Genomic DNA, 16,700 nt, shown 5'->3' on the forward strand with positions numbered 1-16,700 from the left:
CCAGTTGGTGATGCCCATATTGCAACTTTGATCTAAAACTAGATATTTAGAAACTCACTGTTTACCCTAAACTAGAGCTGGTTTTCAGTGAAAATGAAAATTCTTTTGACTTCTTTTTCATTCATGCATCGGACTTTGGGAAAAATATTGGATATAGAAAAACTATTATTACTTTCCAGACAATGGGAAATATATGCTCGAGATATCAATGATTCTCACCTAGTATTTTCCAAAACAAATTGAGCCACTTCATGCCCACATTTTTCTCAATTATTTGATTAACTTATATATTAATATTCCAATAATTTATGTTAATCCTACTCCAATATATGGAGTAATTATGAATTTGAAGGCTCACCCATGAATTTTTAGACCCTGGTTGTAGGTGTAAGAGTCTAAATAGTTGAGTTAAATACCATTCTCCATTTTTACGTATCCTAATAAATAAATACTAACATTATTCTTTTTGTTTTATTTACTTAGGTCGTTGAATTGCAGATTAATTCTTAGATCAGTTGGCTTAAGATTCTATTGGTGCTTAGAGGTTGATAAGTTTAAAATAATTCATGTACATAATGTTCTATTCAGCTTGATAAATATAAAGGATAAAGAAGTTAAGAGTAGATTAGAAAATTAAAAAAAAAAAAAAAAGTCATGAACTATTGTTTACAGTATATTTGGAGAAGCTGACTTGCATATAAAAAAATTACTGTTTTTTTTTTTTTTTTTTAAATTGGGGAAAGGAGAAACTCAAACTGTGCTTGAGTAAAAAAGTAGTATTAAATGTGAATTGTAGCTTTCAAAAAGTCCTAGAAGTTGCACCAAATAGGTTTAGATGCAATAAAAACAAATCTTTATCATTGGTATCTACTTTTTTATCGCAATTATCGGTATCTATTGCTAGTGTAATTGGTGTAGATTACGAAATTATTACTAATTGGGTCTAGAAAAAAGAAGGAAAAATTTTCATAAATTTTCCTCTATTTTGAAAAGCACATATCATTCCACTTCATTTTTCGCCTTTATTTTTAAAAAGCACATATCTTTCCACCCCATCTTTTACTAATATTTTCTTAAGGATAATTTTTAAGATTTCATTTGATAGAAATTTTAGTTTTTAACATTTTACTTTTTGTAAAAAGTTTAATTAAAAGATAACGAATAGCAAAAAGTAAATATCTACTAAGGGAAAGAAAAGAATTAGCTAAACAAAGCTGCTACATATGAAGATTTACAAGAAAATGAAACGCCAAGTGGCCAAGCTAGTTTTCTGATCTCTCTTTGCCAGTAATTAATGGAAGGAACGTACAGATCATATTCATTTTTCTTGCCTGCCTCTACGCCTCCTAAAGGTCCGTACCTTTCGCATTCAAATAGAAAGGAACAAAAAAAAACAATACCACAAACAAAACCAGTCAGCAGCCGAAGTAACCCTTTCTTTTACTAGTTTTTCGTTTCAAGGACAAGGGGAAAAGAACATTAATTTCCTAAAATAGGCATTGTTTTTACTACTCAAAGCTCACAATAAAACTTCGATTGGCGTCATCAAGGGAGGAAAAGGGTTAAATGAAACCAGCTGAGAGAGGCCCATGAACCAAATTTCAGCTGCATACAATCGAAAATGACATGACAAATACGCACAAGAGCAAAATTGGGTAAAAACAAGCATAACCAGAAGCCATCAAGGTAAAAAATATAATAAGCCACTTGGCCAACATACAATAAAAACATAAAGATTAAACCTAGACTGAAGAATAGAGTGAAAAAGAATTTAAAAAAAATATTTAGTGGGGGGTCTATCGCAAGAAAGCGGGGACCCTTGTACGCGGCACTTGCACAAAAATAAATGCCTTTTTCATCATATGCAACTCCCACATTCTTGGAATAGTTATATACTTCATGGAACCATTAAAACATAGTGACTAACACCCGACCATGAAAGCGAGCACAATACAGGCATCTTCAAAACACACAGAACGTATTCTATTCTAGTAAGTTATCTTCTTTCGTGGGGTTGGAGTATTCGGTCCCGTTTCCTGATGCAGTTACTCCGGATGAAGCGCTTGATGACATATTGCTGCTGGTGCTTCCATTTTGGAAGCTCGTGGATCTTACAGCTTGGTTTCTCTGAGGATTGTTAGTTGCAGGCATTTGCCCCTCCTCGGCTAACTTTTTGAGAAGGTTCATAATGGTGGGAAGGAATTTGGTAGATAAGGAAAGAAGCCCAGGAAGCTGCAAACATAAAAAGTCATAAATTAATCATTCAATCAAAAAGGAGTGAAACAGATTAATCACAATGAAAATAGAAATAACTAGACGGATTAAGGCCGTACTATAGTCCTTAATGATCTCATTGAGGGCGAAAAGTTTTCCACTGAAAAATTGCGTTAGGTAAAGCTATTGAATGCCATGCATGATACAGAAAATAGGTTTTTGAAATTCCAACCAACTAGGAGGTGAACACACTCCAACAATTAATTTCCGATACATCAGTTTACTAATATTTATGAGCTGCAAAATAGAAACCAGTGGAATATTTGAAAAACGGAAAAGATCTGACAACTATGTTTAAACTGAAAATCTTCCCCAGCAATCGGATTATAAATTTAAAGTTTACACGCCCAAAAGTTTTTAAATGCCTTTGAAGTGAATTGTTTCAATGTGTTGTACTGTAAAAGTCATTGGCTAACCAAATATCTTTAGCATGCTCAGGAATAAACAGGGGACAGAAAATTTTAGTTCAATACTCACAGCGCCATTGCGGAATTCACCCGAGATGTCAAGCTGCACCCATAGAGCCTTCATAATTAGGAAACCCACAAAGATGACACCCAGATATAAAGGATTTCTGCAATGAGGATATTTGCAAGTAAGCACCAGCAACAGACACTTATAATATCATTGAATACCTGACCAAAATTAATTCAAAGCTACAAGTGCAACATGCACCTTAGAAGAGTCATAAATTCATTAAAACCCAAGACCATCAAGGCAACAATTGCCCATGGAGGTGGCAACCAGTTGTTATTACGCTTGTTGGCTTCCTGAAAGTAGAAGAAAACTAATCAGGCATCGGTAAACTCCAGGGAAAAAATGGATGCATTGGGAATAATATGTCTACGTAAAAAAAAAATATATTAATTCGGAGTTCCAGTGAATAAAACTTGATAGCAATATAATGTATATGCTATGTGTGCAAAAATAGGGAACACAACACAATTTCTGGGCCAACATTTGATTGAAGCAGCAATAAATAATGTAAATAATGCAATTAACTAAGCCAGTTAACTTGAATTTCAATTGCAACAGACTTAATTTTCTAGCACTTCTTAAGACAATCTGACTATTAACAACTAACCATTGGAATTCAATTTAATGTCTAATATTTAAGTTAACATAATGCAATGACAATTCAAATCAATATTAGATGGGGAAAGGGAGAAATCCAAATCTTCAAGATAATTAGAATTTTAAAATTCATGCCTGAGCAGAAATGGCCTGTGTGACACTGTACTCTGTCTCAGCCCTGAATTGCCGCCACAAAGACTTGCACTGAACAGGCGTGATCAATGTCTTGGCAGGTGGAACCTATACCAAACAATATCAGTCATAAGAATGAATCACACATAATACACGGAGGAAAAGACTGTTCAAATGATGAAGATACTGCATGAGAGAGACAGAAAACATATCAAGACCCTACAAGTGCTTCAGCTTTATACATTTAGTTGGTGAATGCCACGCAAATTTGGTACTTATGGTATCATTCATTAACAGACATAGCCAGACAACTGTGACTTTCCATATTTAATCCATGCAAGGCATAGAAATATCAGCAAGTAGTATGCAACGGTCAAGCAGTTTGAATAGTTCAACTAAATCTCATAAAGATCCTCAGCAAGAACAAGACGTCACCTGCTCCCAAGTGCTTGAGGCCAGTGGATCAAATGTTGTACTGCTCCTATCAGTCACAGCTGCATTATTTTTGGTATCCACCAAGGCAGAAGTTAGTGTATTCTCGATATTATCAACATTATCATCCAACCGGATTGCAGCCATGACAGACAGCAACTTTAAGGACTGGCAACAGATAACAAATGAGTTTAGCAGCGAATAGAATGTAGCATAATTCTTAAAATCCAACAAATGACGGTACATAAACATACTGCAGAGCAAGCTGCTTTAGTGATGGCTCGAATATCTTCGTTCCCAGTCCAAACCCGTGGCATTGAATCAGAATCACGACTAAACAATGTTGAAAACCTGTATATAAATTTGTAGTCAATTTTGATAGTGTATAATGTCTAGCAAATCAAACACTTTAACTCAAACATGTAAATGTGTTCTTACCTGTCCTTCATACGGATCAATACCCTTCCAGCTTCTTCTCTTGCTTTTGCTTCAACCACACCCCTTGCATAATCCTGTAGACTCATTAACATCTTCTCCTTGGTTTGTTCATTCATGTCAAAACCAGAGAGGGCATTGGAGAGTCCAGAAACAGCTGATTCAGTTTCACGCTGGAGAAGTTTCTTTATTGCAGGCCAGGTCTCATTATTAGCTCCATCTAAAAGTGCTTCAACAGGTCCTGATAATGCATTGTTCAGCTTTGCCTGCAAATGCACCATAATAATCAGTATGATTCTAAATGGTGATTTAACCAGTCATAAACATGTGCTGTCGATATCACCATGACAAATTCTTCAAAGGTTATGGAAGTCCTCACAGAAATCAAACAGGCAAGAAAAGAGTAATCACATCAATGCCAACATTGATATGATGTATTTCGTCATTTACCATATATGGTACATCAGAAGAAAAAGAAAACACCAAAGGGCCCAAATTCATGGTCTTCAAAAGAATTGAACTAGAAAATTCCAAGCCTTTCTTATTCAGACCAGGATTGCAAGCCCATACAGTAAAGTTTTAATAACCCAACTTGGAATATGACATCTTACTTAATTGGGCTTCAGTTATTTCTGTAGTAATTCACATTGTATGCAACAATGTGAAAATTTCAACAACTAGCAACACAGCAAAGTTTAATAAACCAACTGTTCAATATGACATCTTAATTAATTGGGCTAAAATTATTTTTAAAGTAATGCACATCATATGCAACAATTTGAAATTTTCAACAAGCAGCAAGACCGAGAAAAAAAATGTCATAACATCATGGTATCAACTTCAGTTAACCTAGTCTCCTTGCAACCCAGCTCAAACAACTTGAAATGATACACAAACTCCTGTTTTAAAATTTTGTTAGGTTACAATATCCCCAACTTTTCATAATATTGCTTCATTGGTTAGGGTTACTAAACAGCAAGGAATCTGGAAATTATAGAATTGTCGATAATCATGAAGACAATCACTTAAATCAAGTTAGCTAGAAGGGACAGAGAGATAAGTCGTCATACCTCATATGTTGAAGTCAGCTCCGAAAGTTTGGCAGCTCGGACAGAAGCAACATGTGCATCAATATCACGACGTAGCTTATCCCTTACTTTAGAAGAATCCCAATTTGCTATTTCAACAACAGCATCTGCATAAAAGATGTCAAACTCTACATGAACTCAGTCTACCTTATTAAGCAAAAAAACCTTCATTGACAAAGAACTATAGTACCACACCTATTAAATGCAACCAATACACAAAGGCTCATCATTTAAAGTTTCGTTTCATAGAAATCGCTTAAAAACTCATTTTTTCTTGTATGAATAATTTCTTGTCCAAAAAACCTTTTTAATGAAACTTTTTCCATTTCATAGCTCTTGAATTTGTGTTTTGTAACTTTTGTTTCTATGTCAGTTTAAAGCTAAGAGAATGGTTCATGAAGTTCAACCATACCTGCATATCCCTCATCAAACAAAGCCATGTAAGATTCAGTGCAGTGGCGAGCAGCCACAGAAAACCCCTCCCCTCCATTCAAAGCCTTCTCAAATGCTTCCTTACATTTTTCAAGAGTTCCAGACCTTAAATGTCCTAGCATGGATTGGTGGGCTGGTTGGACAAGCTAAACCAGAAGACACAAACCAAATGAGTCGAGAACATTAAATAACAACAAATATTGGACAAGAATACAGTAAGTGCTATTACTTGTAGCAGTTTTTCTTCAAGCAGCTTCCGCTTTGCAGATCTGACACCTTCATCAAAATACGTGGCTTCTGCATCATACCTAAAATCAGAACAACAAAGAACTCAGTGTCACTGACATGGTAATAAACCCTGGAAAATAAGTATGGAAAAAACAACAATCTTGAATTAAATCATCAGAACTGCCCTTATTTGGCCAAGGTATGCCTCAGATAATTTTCATCCACCCATTCAGTCAAGCATTATATCATTATCACCATCATGACTCACAAGTCATCAGGTTACCAATCAGTTATCACGACATTCATATTTATCTTTTAGCATCAGAATTCCGTACAGTCACTTTGAAAGAATGAATCACTTCTGCAATTTCCCTAATGCTCAAATGGCCTTTGCCTATGTCAGATAAGCTCTTCCAAATCCTTATACGGGTAGTAGCCTATTTGTGTAACTTATACACTGAAAAACTTATCTTGCGATCTCATTAAAGTAGTCTTACTCTGATAGAAAAGTATAGAGAATTGAATTCAGCTTCTTCCCAAAGCCAGCAACTGGACCAGACTGTACAGCTTCATCTAACAGACACCAGCTCTGTTATATGAGGTAATAGGTTGGTTTGAGTTTCAAGAAAAGTAGCCAGCTCTGAAAAGAATGTGCATGCATATATTTATGAATATAAAAACATATTTACATGTCCACGTACCTCATTTGCAGTGAAACTAGCATACTTTTCATTGGCAATTTCTTCGCAGCGTACCGTAGCCACCATGACCTACAGAAAAATGAAACATAGATAACAGAAAAAACAACAGGATTTACAAATTTCATTCAAGTTTGAGCCAAAATAATGTCCAAAAGGTTACCTTATGGGCTGGAAGGTCAAGGTCCTTATTCTCCTTAATGACTTTCCAGATCTGTTGTGCACTAAACGAGAACCCTGAAGCAGGTACCACTCCCCTCCGATCTCCAGCAAGGCCCCCCGGTGCAATAGAGTGGAAGAATCGTTGTCTCAAATTAGCAACCTTCATTAATAATAATAGAATCAGACAAACTACCCATTTGCATGCCAATTAATCAAATATTTCAACACCACCATCCAACATTAGGACAGAATTATACAGTAGGTAGAGATCTTTTATTTTAGCCATCTCCAGAAAAAATAAATTACACATTACAATTAGAACAAGTGAGGAAAAAAAAAAAAGATATGCAACAGCATGAATGAGAAAAAGAAAAAGGAAGTCATCAAACAATCAACAGGGTGCAGTCACAAATCTACAAGTAGATATTTCACTTCTTTCTTTCCATTTAAACAAACTTCTAAAAGCCAATAGTGTGAAAGTTCGTTTGCATGCTATGAATATTGAATGTCCTTATGAGATGACCTAAACATAGTACCTGTTCTTTAAATTGCTCTTCCTTTTCTTCATAACTAGAAAGTGCAACAACCTCAACCTGGCCATTATCAGCAATAGCATTAAATCATCATAAGCAATACTCATCAGAAAAGGTATAGAGAGACATTAAACATTTAAACTTATGTTGCATTAACTCACGACCCAACATCATACATTGAAAAATTCACTTAATGGAGTTTCCTTATGTGCCTGCGGCTTGGGAACTGAGTCCCATATCTGCAGTTCCAAGAAAACTGGGTCAGAAGAAAACATTGCTGAAGTGAATCAGAAGTGCAAGGAAGCATAGGAACCACATATCTGTACCTTCTGAATATCTTCTCTCAGAACAGGTTCTAAATTTTCCAGTGGTGTCTGTAAACAAGGAATATTTAAGTAACCATAAACTCAATTGAAGTTAGAAAACCCTAAGTTAGATATAATAACAATATAAATCTTAGATACTAAATAATCTTAAGGAAAAAGGTGAACAAAACATTAAATCTCCAAGCACAACATGCTCCATAATAGAAGAAAGGTACCCACCCTTGTTTTATCACGGATGACAAACATCAAAGTCGTTTTGCGAGGACTAAACAATCGCATCATGACCTACAGAAAAATGCAACTAAATAAAGAAAAGAGCGATTTGAAATTCAGGGCAATGCTTAGAAAGGGCCGCAAGATCGTGAATACCTGGAATACAGTCTTCAGAAGAGGCTTATTTGCAGCTTGCTCACGACCAATATCATGACACCACCTAAATGAAAATTGCTCAAGAATTTCACTTGGACATGCTACTGTAGCAATTAACTTCAAATGAATGTTCAAAACTATATCAAGCACCATATAGGTGCCAAACCTTACATGTTTATGAGTACTATATCTGAAACTGCCAATGCAAAAAGTGCACTTTGTTTCTCAAATGCTGTGTCATCCTGGAATGAGGCCAAAAATAAATAAATAAAAATATGTAAACAAGAAAGAATCTCTCGTCCTCCCCATTTTTAATAAAACAAAGGAAGATCAGATAAAACTCAACAAACAAATATACAAACAAAAAATCCACTTCATATTCAACTTTTATAATCTGAATTCCAACTATTGATTTGGTTCAGCTTGATCCCTCACTCTAAAAAACCCAGTGTAAATTACCAAATTTTATTCTTCGATCAGAATCAATTTCATGTATAATCTACTAATCTATGTCCCTGAAAATCATGCTATTGAATAAATATCACTTATGGTAGAGCTTTTACTACAGAAAAAAAAATGTAACATTCAGAATTAAAAGCTTGACTTAAAAACACTGATGACTGACCTGACTAACCTTTAATTTGATTTTACTCTCCGGTAAAACAAAAATACCTTCAATATTCCAACCATTTCCTACAAGGGTTAGGCTCCCCTCAATTACTTTCCAATACAACTTTAATCACCATTCAAAGTATGACTTCCACAATTCACAGGTGGGTCTTACACAAGTATAAGGTGTTGATTAGTATATTGAAAAGTAATGGAAGGGAACCTAACCTTCCTACAACTACCAAATCATTAGTGCCACCAAACCATTGAAAATTTGTAAGAATTATTTTGCAGATGTAGTTGATAAATTGCCATCAAACCAGGGTCCTAAAGAAATAACTACTTGAATAATAAATCAAAATGTGTATCCATAAATACTTTTTTATTCTTTTCCTTTGAGGGCAGTGAAGGAGGGATATCCTGAATCCTATGTTTTGCAAAAACTGACAAAAAAGATTTTTAAGCTAACAAGGGAAAAGGAAGGAAAACAACAGAGCAAGCAAAAGTAGATATTGGTATATAAAATAATGTAGTTTAAATTTTTGGACAACATATGTTAATGATAGAATGCAAGCTAGAAATAGCACCTCCCCACGTTCTCTTCCATCAGTACCCTCCAAATCCATGACCAAAGTGCAAGGCTCTATACCAGCACATTTTGCCATCCAAATACCTTTAGTTGTTTGAGACCTGAAAAGAAGCACATTCAATTAGTTGTTTGAGCCAATTGAAACAAATGCTATGTGCTATTACAGAAACATAAGTTACCTTCCCTTAAATGCGTCCATTTCCCTGAAATTGGTGTAAAACAAATGATTTAACAGTGTGCTTTTACCTGTCAAGATCATGGAAAACAAAGTGAAACTTTAAATGGCATATGCAAAACTTATGTAGATACCATGATAAAACACCAAAAATAAAATCATTCATGGCATGTGTTAGAATAAAAAAATGATACAACAAAGATATATACAAACTAACTACAGAAATAATCCAAAAATATCATTTAGAAATGAGTTCATATCAAAGTAAGATATGAAAAATATGCCTTTGGTGAGAGCTGAAGTAACCAAAATTCAAGTTTGTCATACTCTCACATGTATCCCACATATTTAAATAATTCAATATCATTAAACAAAATGAATACAAATAAATGTAAAAGCTTAATATGAACTAAGAGTAGACACCTAAGGAACAAGGAAAGCACAAGTACAAAGCAGGATGTCATGAAGATATCAAAGCATACCGCTGCTTTGTGGTCCCATGATGGAAACCACGGCATATGACAGCCCGCATTCAGAAAGTTTTACTTCCCTGATAAAACGTTCGATTCCAGTATCATTGAATGAACCATCTCCATCAATAAGTTGAGTTGAACAACATTCCTCACTTGTGGCTGAGAAACCAAACGTCCCTAGCGTGTGTAAGTAAAAAGGAAGAAAAGCTTCCATAATACACAGCAGTAAACTGACCGATTCATTTTCCCTTGTTGATTTAAAATTAAATTCTCCATAACAATTGATCAAGAAAAATAAATAAATAAATTTAAGAATAACTCAACAAAAAACAATAGTATATTCATTAATTTTGATAGAGAAATTTGGCAAATTAAATAGCTTAAAAGAACTGATAATTCAAAATCCGATTTTTCTTTGTTTTCTCAGCAACCAAACATGCAATATACATAAAATTCATCCCCAGTCCCGATCCAAACATCTCAAATAAGTTTCAGATTTACACTACTTGAAAGAACCTCTTAAAAACCTAAAAATCAAATTCAGATGCAAATTTTCAAATAAAACAAATAAAAAACAAAAAAAACAAAATCATTAAGGCAGCGTTACAAGCTCAAACGCTCTCGTTACCATTACATTACAGAAATTAAACAAGAAACCGAAAAATTAATTAATTAAAGAAAGGAAGAAACGGATCATTGAAAAGACCTATAAAATAGAGAAAAAAATCATGAGGCAAAACAAAAAATAAAAAAAAATGATTAAGATGAGGCATGAGAGTGTACCCATTGAATCTTGTTTGAAATTGATAGCTCAAAAAATGAGGAGATCGATTTCAATGAAAGACAGATAGAGAAAGACGGAGAGAGAGGAAAAGAGGGATTTGAAGATCGACCTCAAAGGGGCGCTCCTTTTCCTTTTTATTACTATTTTTTTTTCTTCTTTAAAAGTGGGCTTGACTGGTCCTCTAATGAAAGAGCGCAAAGTAGATTAATACTTTAATAGTAGTGTATTTTTTCTCTTCTTTCCCCCTTTTTTTTTTTAATTTATTAAGATTGTTGTTCGTATAATAAATTTTTTAATTTTAAGGGTATTTTTCTTTATTAATTTTTTAAGTATGTTTAGAAAAAAATATTTTTCGTTTTTAATTTTGTCCTCTAAATTTAAAATTTTAAAAACGATTTGTGAATTAATAGTTTAATTAATTAATCATTAAACATAATTTTTTGTAAGAAATAAATTAAGGACCGGATTTTGCCCTCGTAATTTTCCTCCGGTTTTATACAGCGCCCAATCATGTTCTGCCAAATCATGAAAACGGATTTTTTGCCCAATTATGTTCTGCTAAAGCATGTAAAAGGATTTTTTTTACTGCGAGTATTTCTTGGGCATGACTTTTTAACTTTTTTTTCAATTTTTTAAATTTGAAACAGCTTTCTTTCTCTATTAAAATAAATTAGCTTTTTTTACGAAGCATTTGGACAGAGATTTTAAAGAGAAATTTTATTTGTAAACAAAATTTAAAATTTTTAAAATAGAATTATATTGTTTAACCAAATAAATTTTGAAATTATCTAAATTCAAAAGAATGATAAATTTTGAAAGATTTAAATTCTCTTTTTAAATTTTACTTAAAGACGTGAAATTTGTAAACTTTCTTATTTTTACGATAAAACATTAACATTTAATATGTTTTCTTTTTTGTTATGTAACTTTAGTTGTTTTTAATTTTATCTATAAAAAATTATTATAATTTTTTTTTAATTTTTCATATTATTAGTAATATCTGTACATTTTTACAAATTAATGGCACTCATATTATATATATATATATATATATATTATACAAACAATGCTACTACAAATTCTATTATTTTGGACCGTAGTATTTCAAAATGTTAACATTTTAAATTCTTTAAAATTTTAAAATTTTTCATCCAAATACACTTCCATTGTTTTGTTGTATTTGAATGGGCATTTGGAAGAATGATTTAATTTCAATTAGAATTTTCAAAAATTCAAAAATTAATTTATTTGTTTTGGTTAAATTAAAAGAAGATTTCAAATTCTAGGAAGAACTTTAAAAGCATTCCATCTAAATTGATGGTTTTTATAATTCTTCCATCATCTTTTTACTGTACATTGTCTATTATAAAATATAAAACTCAAAAAAATAAAAGATCATTTAATTTAATTCCAATATATTGTTTTATTTTTTTAAATTAGTTTACATTTTATAAATATAATAATATCCATATTACAGATTTATATTTATTTTTATTTGTAATATTATTATTCTTTTTCTTTTATTATTATTTTTTATTTGTTAAAATTTAATAGACTAAAATTTCCTTTAAAAAATATTTATTCAAACAAAATGATTATAAATACTAACATTTTGAAATAATGTATTTTAAAATACTCTCATTTCAAATTTTTACAAAATTTTAAAACTTTTATCCAACATATTCTTATTTTTTCTTTTTTAAGGAATTTGGTTGATTGTTTTAACTTGGTAAAATACCGTAAAAATTATTGTATTTATTGAAAGTGAAAATTTTAAATTTTACAACTAGTATTTGTAGATGATATATATGTTTAAGATATAATAAAAAATAAAAAAAATAAAAATTTTTCCATACACCTCCAATCAAGTTGCAGACATGGCAGTATCTGATTGGCTGTCCAAGACAAAAGGCAATCAGTTTGTACAGTTAAAGATCAACAGTATTTTGTTTGTCTGAGAGTTTTTGGTAGGAAATTTGGTTTGATGCGTCATGTTTCCTCCACGATCACCGACTTTAGCGGGGCCCAGTGGCCGCCCATCTATCATTTTCCAAAAAGTGGGCGGTGTGATCGGCGGATCGCAGCCTCCTTTAACAGCAAGTGCGTTACACGCTCTAACAACCAACGTGGACATTAGCATGGGGCCCGCACGGCTGCTCCGACGGCATGTTGTGTGGAACCCAGAGGTGGGAATCCTGGATTTAGGCCAACATTCCGTTACAAATCAACCTGAAAAGAGAAAGAAAAAAAAAAGTTGGTTTGGTTGGGGCCGCCAGCTAAGCGCCCAAGGCCCAAACTTTTTTAAGTTTGGTATAAATATATATATATGTTAATTTATTTATAGACGGTATTTGATTTAATGAAAAACATTCTGTTTTATGATTTAAGTGGTTCAATTTTTCAGCTACATTTTGTAATGTTATTTCATTTAATCACTTTTGACAAAAATATTCATATTAGAGCCTCTTTCAGCTGCAGCAAAAGATTAATCTGAAGAATCATTTTCAGTTGAGGCCCTGAACATGTTGTTTCACAAAAGCATATGATAAAAAAAAAAAAAACAAATTAAGAGCATTACTACAAATTTGCAATCCCCAGGCATCAGTCATAGGGTCCACTAAATCCATCATCTGAAATTCTGAAGCTTGATATCTTGACCATACCCTTAAGTAGATATTAGTTTTTGCACATTATGTTACGTCCCAGAACCAACATACAACAGTAGCGTTTGATTGGCGAAATTTTATATTTTGAGAAAAAAATATATTTTTTAAAAAATATAATATTTAAATTTTTTTTATTTTTAAAATATTTCGTGTTTAAATTTATTTAAAAAAATTACATATTTTAATTTTTAAATAATTATTATAATCTCTTTAACGTATATACTAATTTAAAAACATTATATGATCTTAATCACAAGCACCCTCATTCATCCAAATTTTTTTTGTCTGAAACATTTGGTACTTTGAAGGGAATACTTTTTCAAGACATTTTTAACAAAAATGCCTATAAAAATTTTTTTTTTTGGCATTCATTTGGTTTTTGGTTTAAAAACATCTTAAAAAACTTTTTTTCATTCATTTATAATTCGAAATGGAATTCTTTTTTAAATGTTTTTATTGAAAAACACATTTAATAATCCTATTATATTTTTTAAGATAATTATTTAAAACATTTTTTATTGAAAAATACTTTAAATATTCTTATTATATTTTTTAAAGATAATTATTTAATCTTGATTAATTATTTAAGACGTTTTTAATCAAAAACGCCGTAAATAATTTTGTTTTTTTTTTTTTAAGAAATCATTTAAGTTATTTCTTTAACCCAAACGCTTTAATGTTATGTTTGTATACATATAAATAAAGGAAAAGAAAAGAAAATAAAGTTTTTAAAAGGAAATTAAATGGTATATATATTTTTTATTTGGATAGTTAAAATTAATAAAATTAATAAAATAAAATAAATTCTAACAACTATTGTTATATATAAATAGTAAAAATAAAATAAAATAATTCATTATAATATTTTTTTAATTATAACTTTTTTTTATAAAATAACATATAATACACAAATATATATTTATACTACCTAATTTTTATAAATAAATATTTTTAAACAAAATTAAGCATATTGAATACAGTAAGATATATTAGCTTGCTTATTCTAACAATAATTTAACTTGTTTTGTTGTTAAGATTTAAAAAATTATAAAATATTTTTAAACTGTGATATTATATAAATTACTTATAAAAAAATTATTTTTGTAGGAAGTGTTAGTTATATAATCAAATTTAATGTCATAATAAAAATATAGATATAATAGTTTTTTTATAAAAATAATTTTTTTCAACTTTGCTTTCTTTAACTTTTTCCCTAAATTTTAATATTAAAAAAATGAAGATTACAAGAGAAATTAAAAGTTATTAAATTTTTACATATTTCATTTATTTTAAATTAAAAGTTTAACCCAAATAAAAAATAATATTTTTGTTTATAATAATTTTTTTATTTCATTTATTTCTACTTTCTTCAATTCAAATATAGTGTAAATGATCGATGTTTCTTCAACATAATATTTATTTAAATAATAATTTATTTTTAAGTATTTTTCACGTAAAATATCATTATTTGTAATATAAAAAAAATTAGTAACAAAAATTTACAATTGACTTGCAATCACTTATAGATATGCTTTTTAAAATGATAACTTACTCGTTGAAATTTTAAAATATCATATTAAGATGTTGATTTTTTATTTTAAAACTTTTGATATTATTAAAAATCTATCAAATTCTTTCGAAATTGGATTATCTTGAATTAAACATTGAAATTAAATAATTATTAGTAAGATTCTGAAAAAAAAAATTTATAAATTCTTCCAAACTAAATACCTTTTATATTATTTTGAAACAAAATTATTTCCGCTAAACAATGCTCCAAAGTAATACAAAATTTTCGATCATTCTTTCCAATAAATAAAAGGCTTTAACTTACCTTAAAGAGATTAATTCTTTTGTGATCGACTTTTAATCTTCTAGTATGATCTTTCAAATTTTCGAGCCCTTAAAAAACAAGCGACCTTGCTCTTTCTTTTATTTTGTTAAAACAAAATTAATTATTTAAGTAGGTCACTTTTATCAATTGATTTTTGAATCAATTGAAATAATATTAAAGTTAATATTTGAAAGTTATGAATTAAAAAAATTTATATATAGTATTTTTTAATTATATAAATATAAAAAATTAACGATAGAGATTAAAAATTATATATATAAAAAAAAAACAGCCATTCTTTCCTTTGTAACTAAACATGTGGATATGATTTATGAAAATTTTCACTAAGACCTTTTATCACCTTACTAGGCTTTCATAACAGTTTAGCCCAAATGATATTTGGGCTGGGTTTCTTTCAAGATAAAATAATTCAAAGCAGCGGTCTTGCTGTGATGGACTTGGGTCCTTAACTCGAGCCAACACGTGTCGTCTAAACCCTAAACACAAATTTGTTATGCTTAATTGCTCAGTTCAGTCCACAAAATCAATCTTTGTATTCATCAAGTCGTCACATTTTTTACTATCTTATCACTCATTCAAAGAGAATCGACGTCCAATTTCCTCGTTGGTCATGTAGGTTCACCTTCCACAGTTACTCGCTCACCTGGATCTTATTGTCTATAGAAACAGTTCACTCAAAAACTTTTATTAACGTTCATCAACGGATCATTTCACAATAATTTAATTTATCTAAAATTATTAAATATTATTCACTTTCAATTCATATGATATTTTCTTTAATTCTATATAAAATTTTTCATCAATTATCAATTACTTACGATTTCATCATTACTCATATCTCATATAAAAAATAAAATTAAAATACTTATACACGATTAGTAAATCCTTCTTCCTTAAACTTTTTACATACTCGGTATAATTTAAGCATAAAAATGCGCTTCAGAGACTAAACTCTCTTTTAATCGTATTTTCCTTGCTGCAAATCCAATCCTCTTCCAGCTCACCATCCAACTCACTTCTATCTAAAATATTCTCAACGAAATTCATCATTTCCAAATTCCCGATAAAAAAAAAAAGTACATATTATTTTCTTCAGCAATTTATCAGCAAGATAATCTCCTTTCTTCTAACCCGTTAAAGGACCATAAAATCAAACGGCCACCCAATGGTTATGGTACTTTGAGATGAATCGTTGCCCGCCTTAATGCTAGTGCTGCTGCTCTTTAGCAACTGGCATATTCTCCTGCTTTCTCAAACGCTCTTCGAGCAAATTAAGGCAGGAACATGACAGAGACACCTCGTTCCACGTCAGTTTCTTGTATTACACCCATTCTGCTCAATCTCTTCCATTGGAGCATCTTTATGA

At 30.8% G+C, this 16,700-nt stretch overlaps 1 protein-coding gene across 2 annotated transcripts; it reads right to left on the minus strand.

Annotated features, from left to right (window-relative positions):
• Window positions 1–1,651: 1,651 nt before the first annotated feature.
• LOC111274647 (protein ROOT HAIR DEFECTIVE 3-like) lies at window positions 1,652–10,919 on the minus strand. Of its 2 annotated transcripts, XM_022859430.2 has the most exons (23): window positions 10,813–10,919; window positions 10,039–10,188; window positions 9,561–9,627; window positions 9,380–9,482; window positions 8,355–8,425; window positions 8,184–8,247; window positions 8,034–8,099; window positions 7,815–7,862; window positions 7,665–7,727; window positions 7,492–7,548; window positions 6,957–7,115; window positions 6,797–6,865; window positions 6,593–6,684; window positions 6,097–6,175; window positions 5,848–6,013; window positions 5,418–5,542; window positions 4,351–4,613; window positions 4,167–4,263; window positions 3,916–4,080; window positions 3,484–3,588; window positions 2,950–3,044; window positions 2,752–2,848; window positions 1,652–2,232 (listed from the first exon to the last, which is right to left on the minus strand). In XM_022859430.2, the coding sequence occupies exons 1-23, from the start codon at window positions 10,814–10,816 to the stop codon at window positions 1,984–1,986; spliced, it is 2,454 nt and encodes an 817-aa protein (XP_022715165.2). In that variant the 5' UTR covers window positions 10,817–10,919; the 3' UTR covers window positions 1,652–1,983. The 2 variants fall into 2 exon arrangements, with proteins under 2 accessions (XP_022715165.2, XP_089611637.1); XM_089755511.1 differs by lacking the exons at window positions 1,652–2,232; window positions 2,752–2,848; window positions 2,950–3,044 and having other exon boundaries at window positions 3,478–3,588.
• Between the last annotated feature and the right edge of the window lie 5,781 nt (window positions 10,920–16,700).

The sequence above is a fragment of the Durio zibethinus genome, chromosome 26 (genome assembly GCF_047325235.1).
Source record: "Durio zibethinus cultivar Kanyao isolate XHJ-2024 chromosome 26, ASM4732523v1, whole genome shotgun sequence".
Classification (NCBI taxonomy): Eukaryota; Viridiplantae; Streptophyta; class Magnoliopsida; order Malvales; family Malvaceae; genus Durio; species Durio zibethinus.

What these genes read in the sequence shown, in the direction of transcription:
- LOC111274647 (XM_022859430.2), bottom strand. An exon ending in TTGACCTTCCAGCCCATAAG is followed by an intron (nt 6,866 to 6,956) that starts GTAACCTTTTGG and finishes ATTTTTCTGTAG; the next exon opens with GTCATGGTGGCTACGGTACG. An exon ending in AGCTGACTTCAACATATGAG is followed by an intron (nt 4,614 to 5,417) that starts GTATGACGACTT and finishes GTGCATTTGCAG; the next exon opens with GCAAAGCTGAACAATGCATT.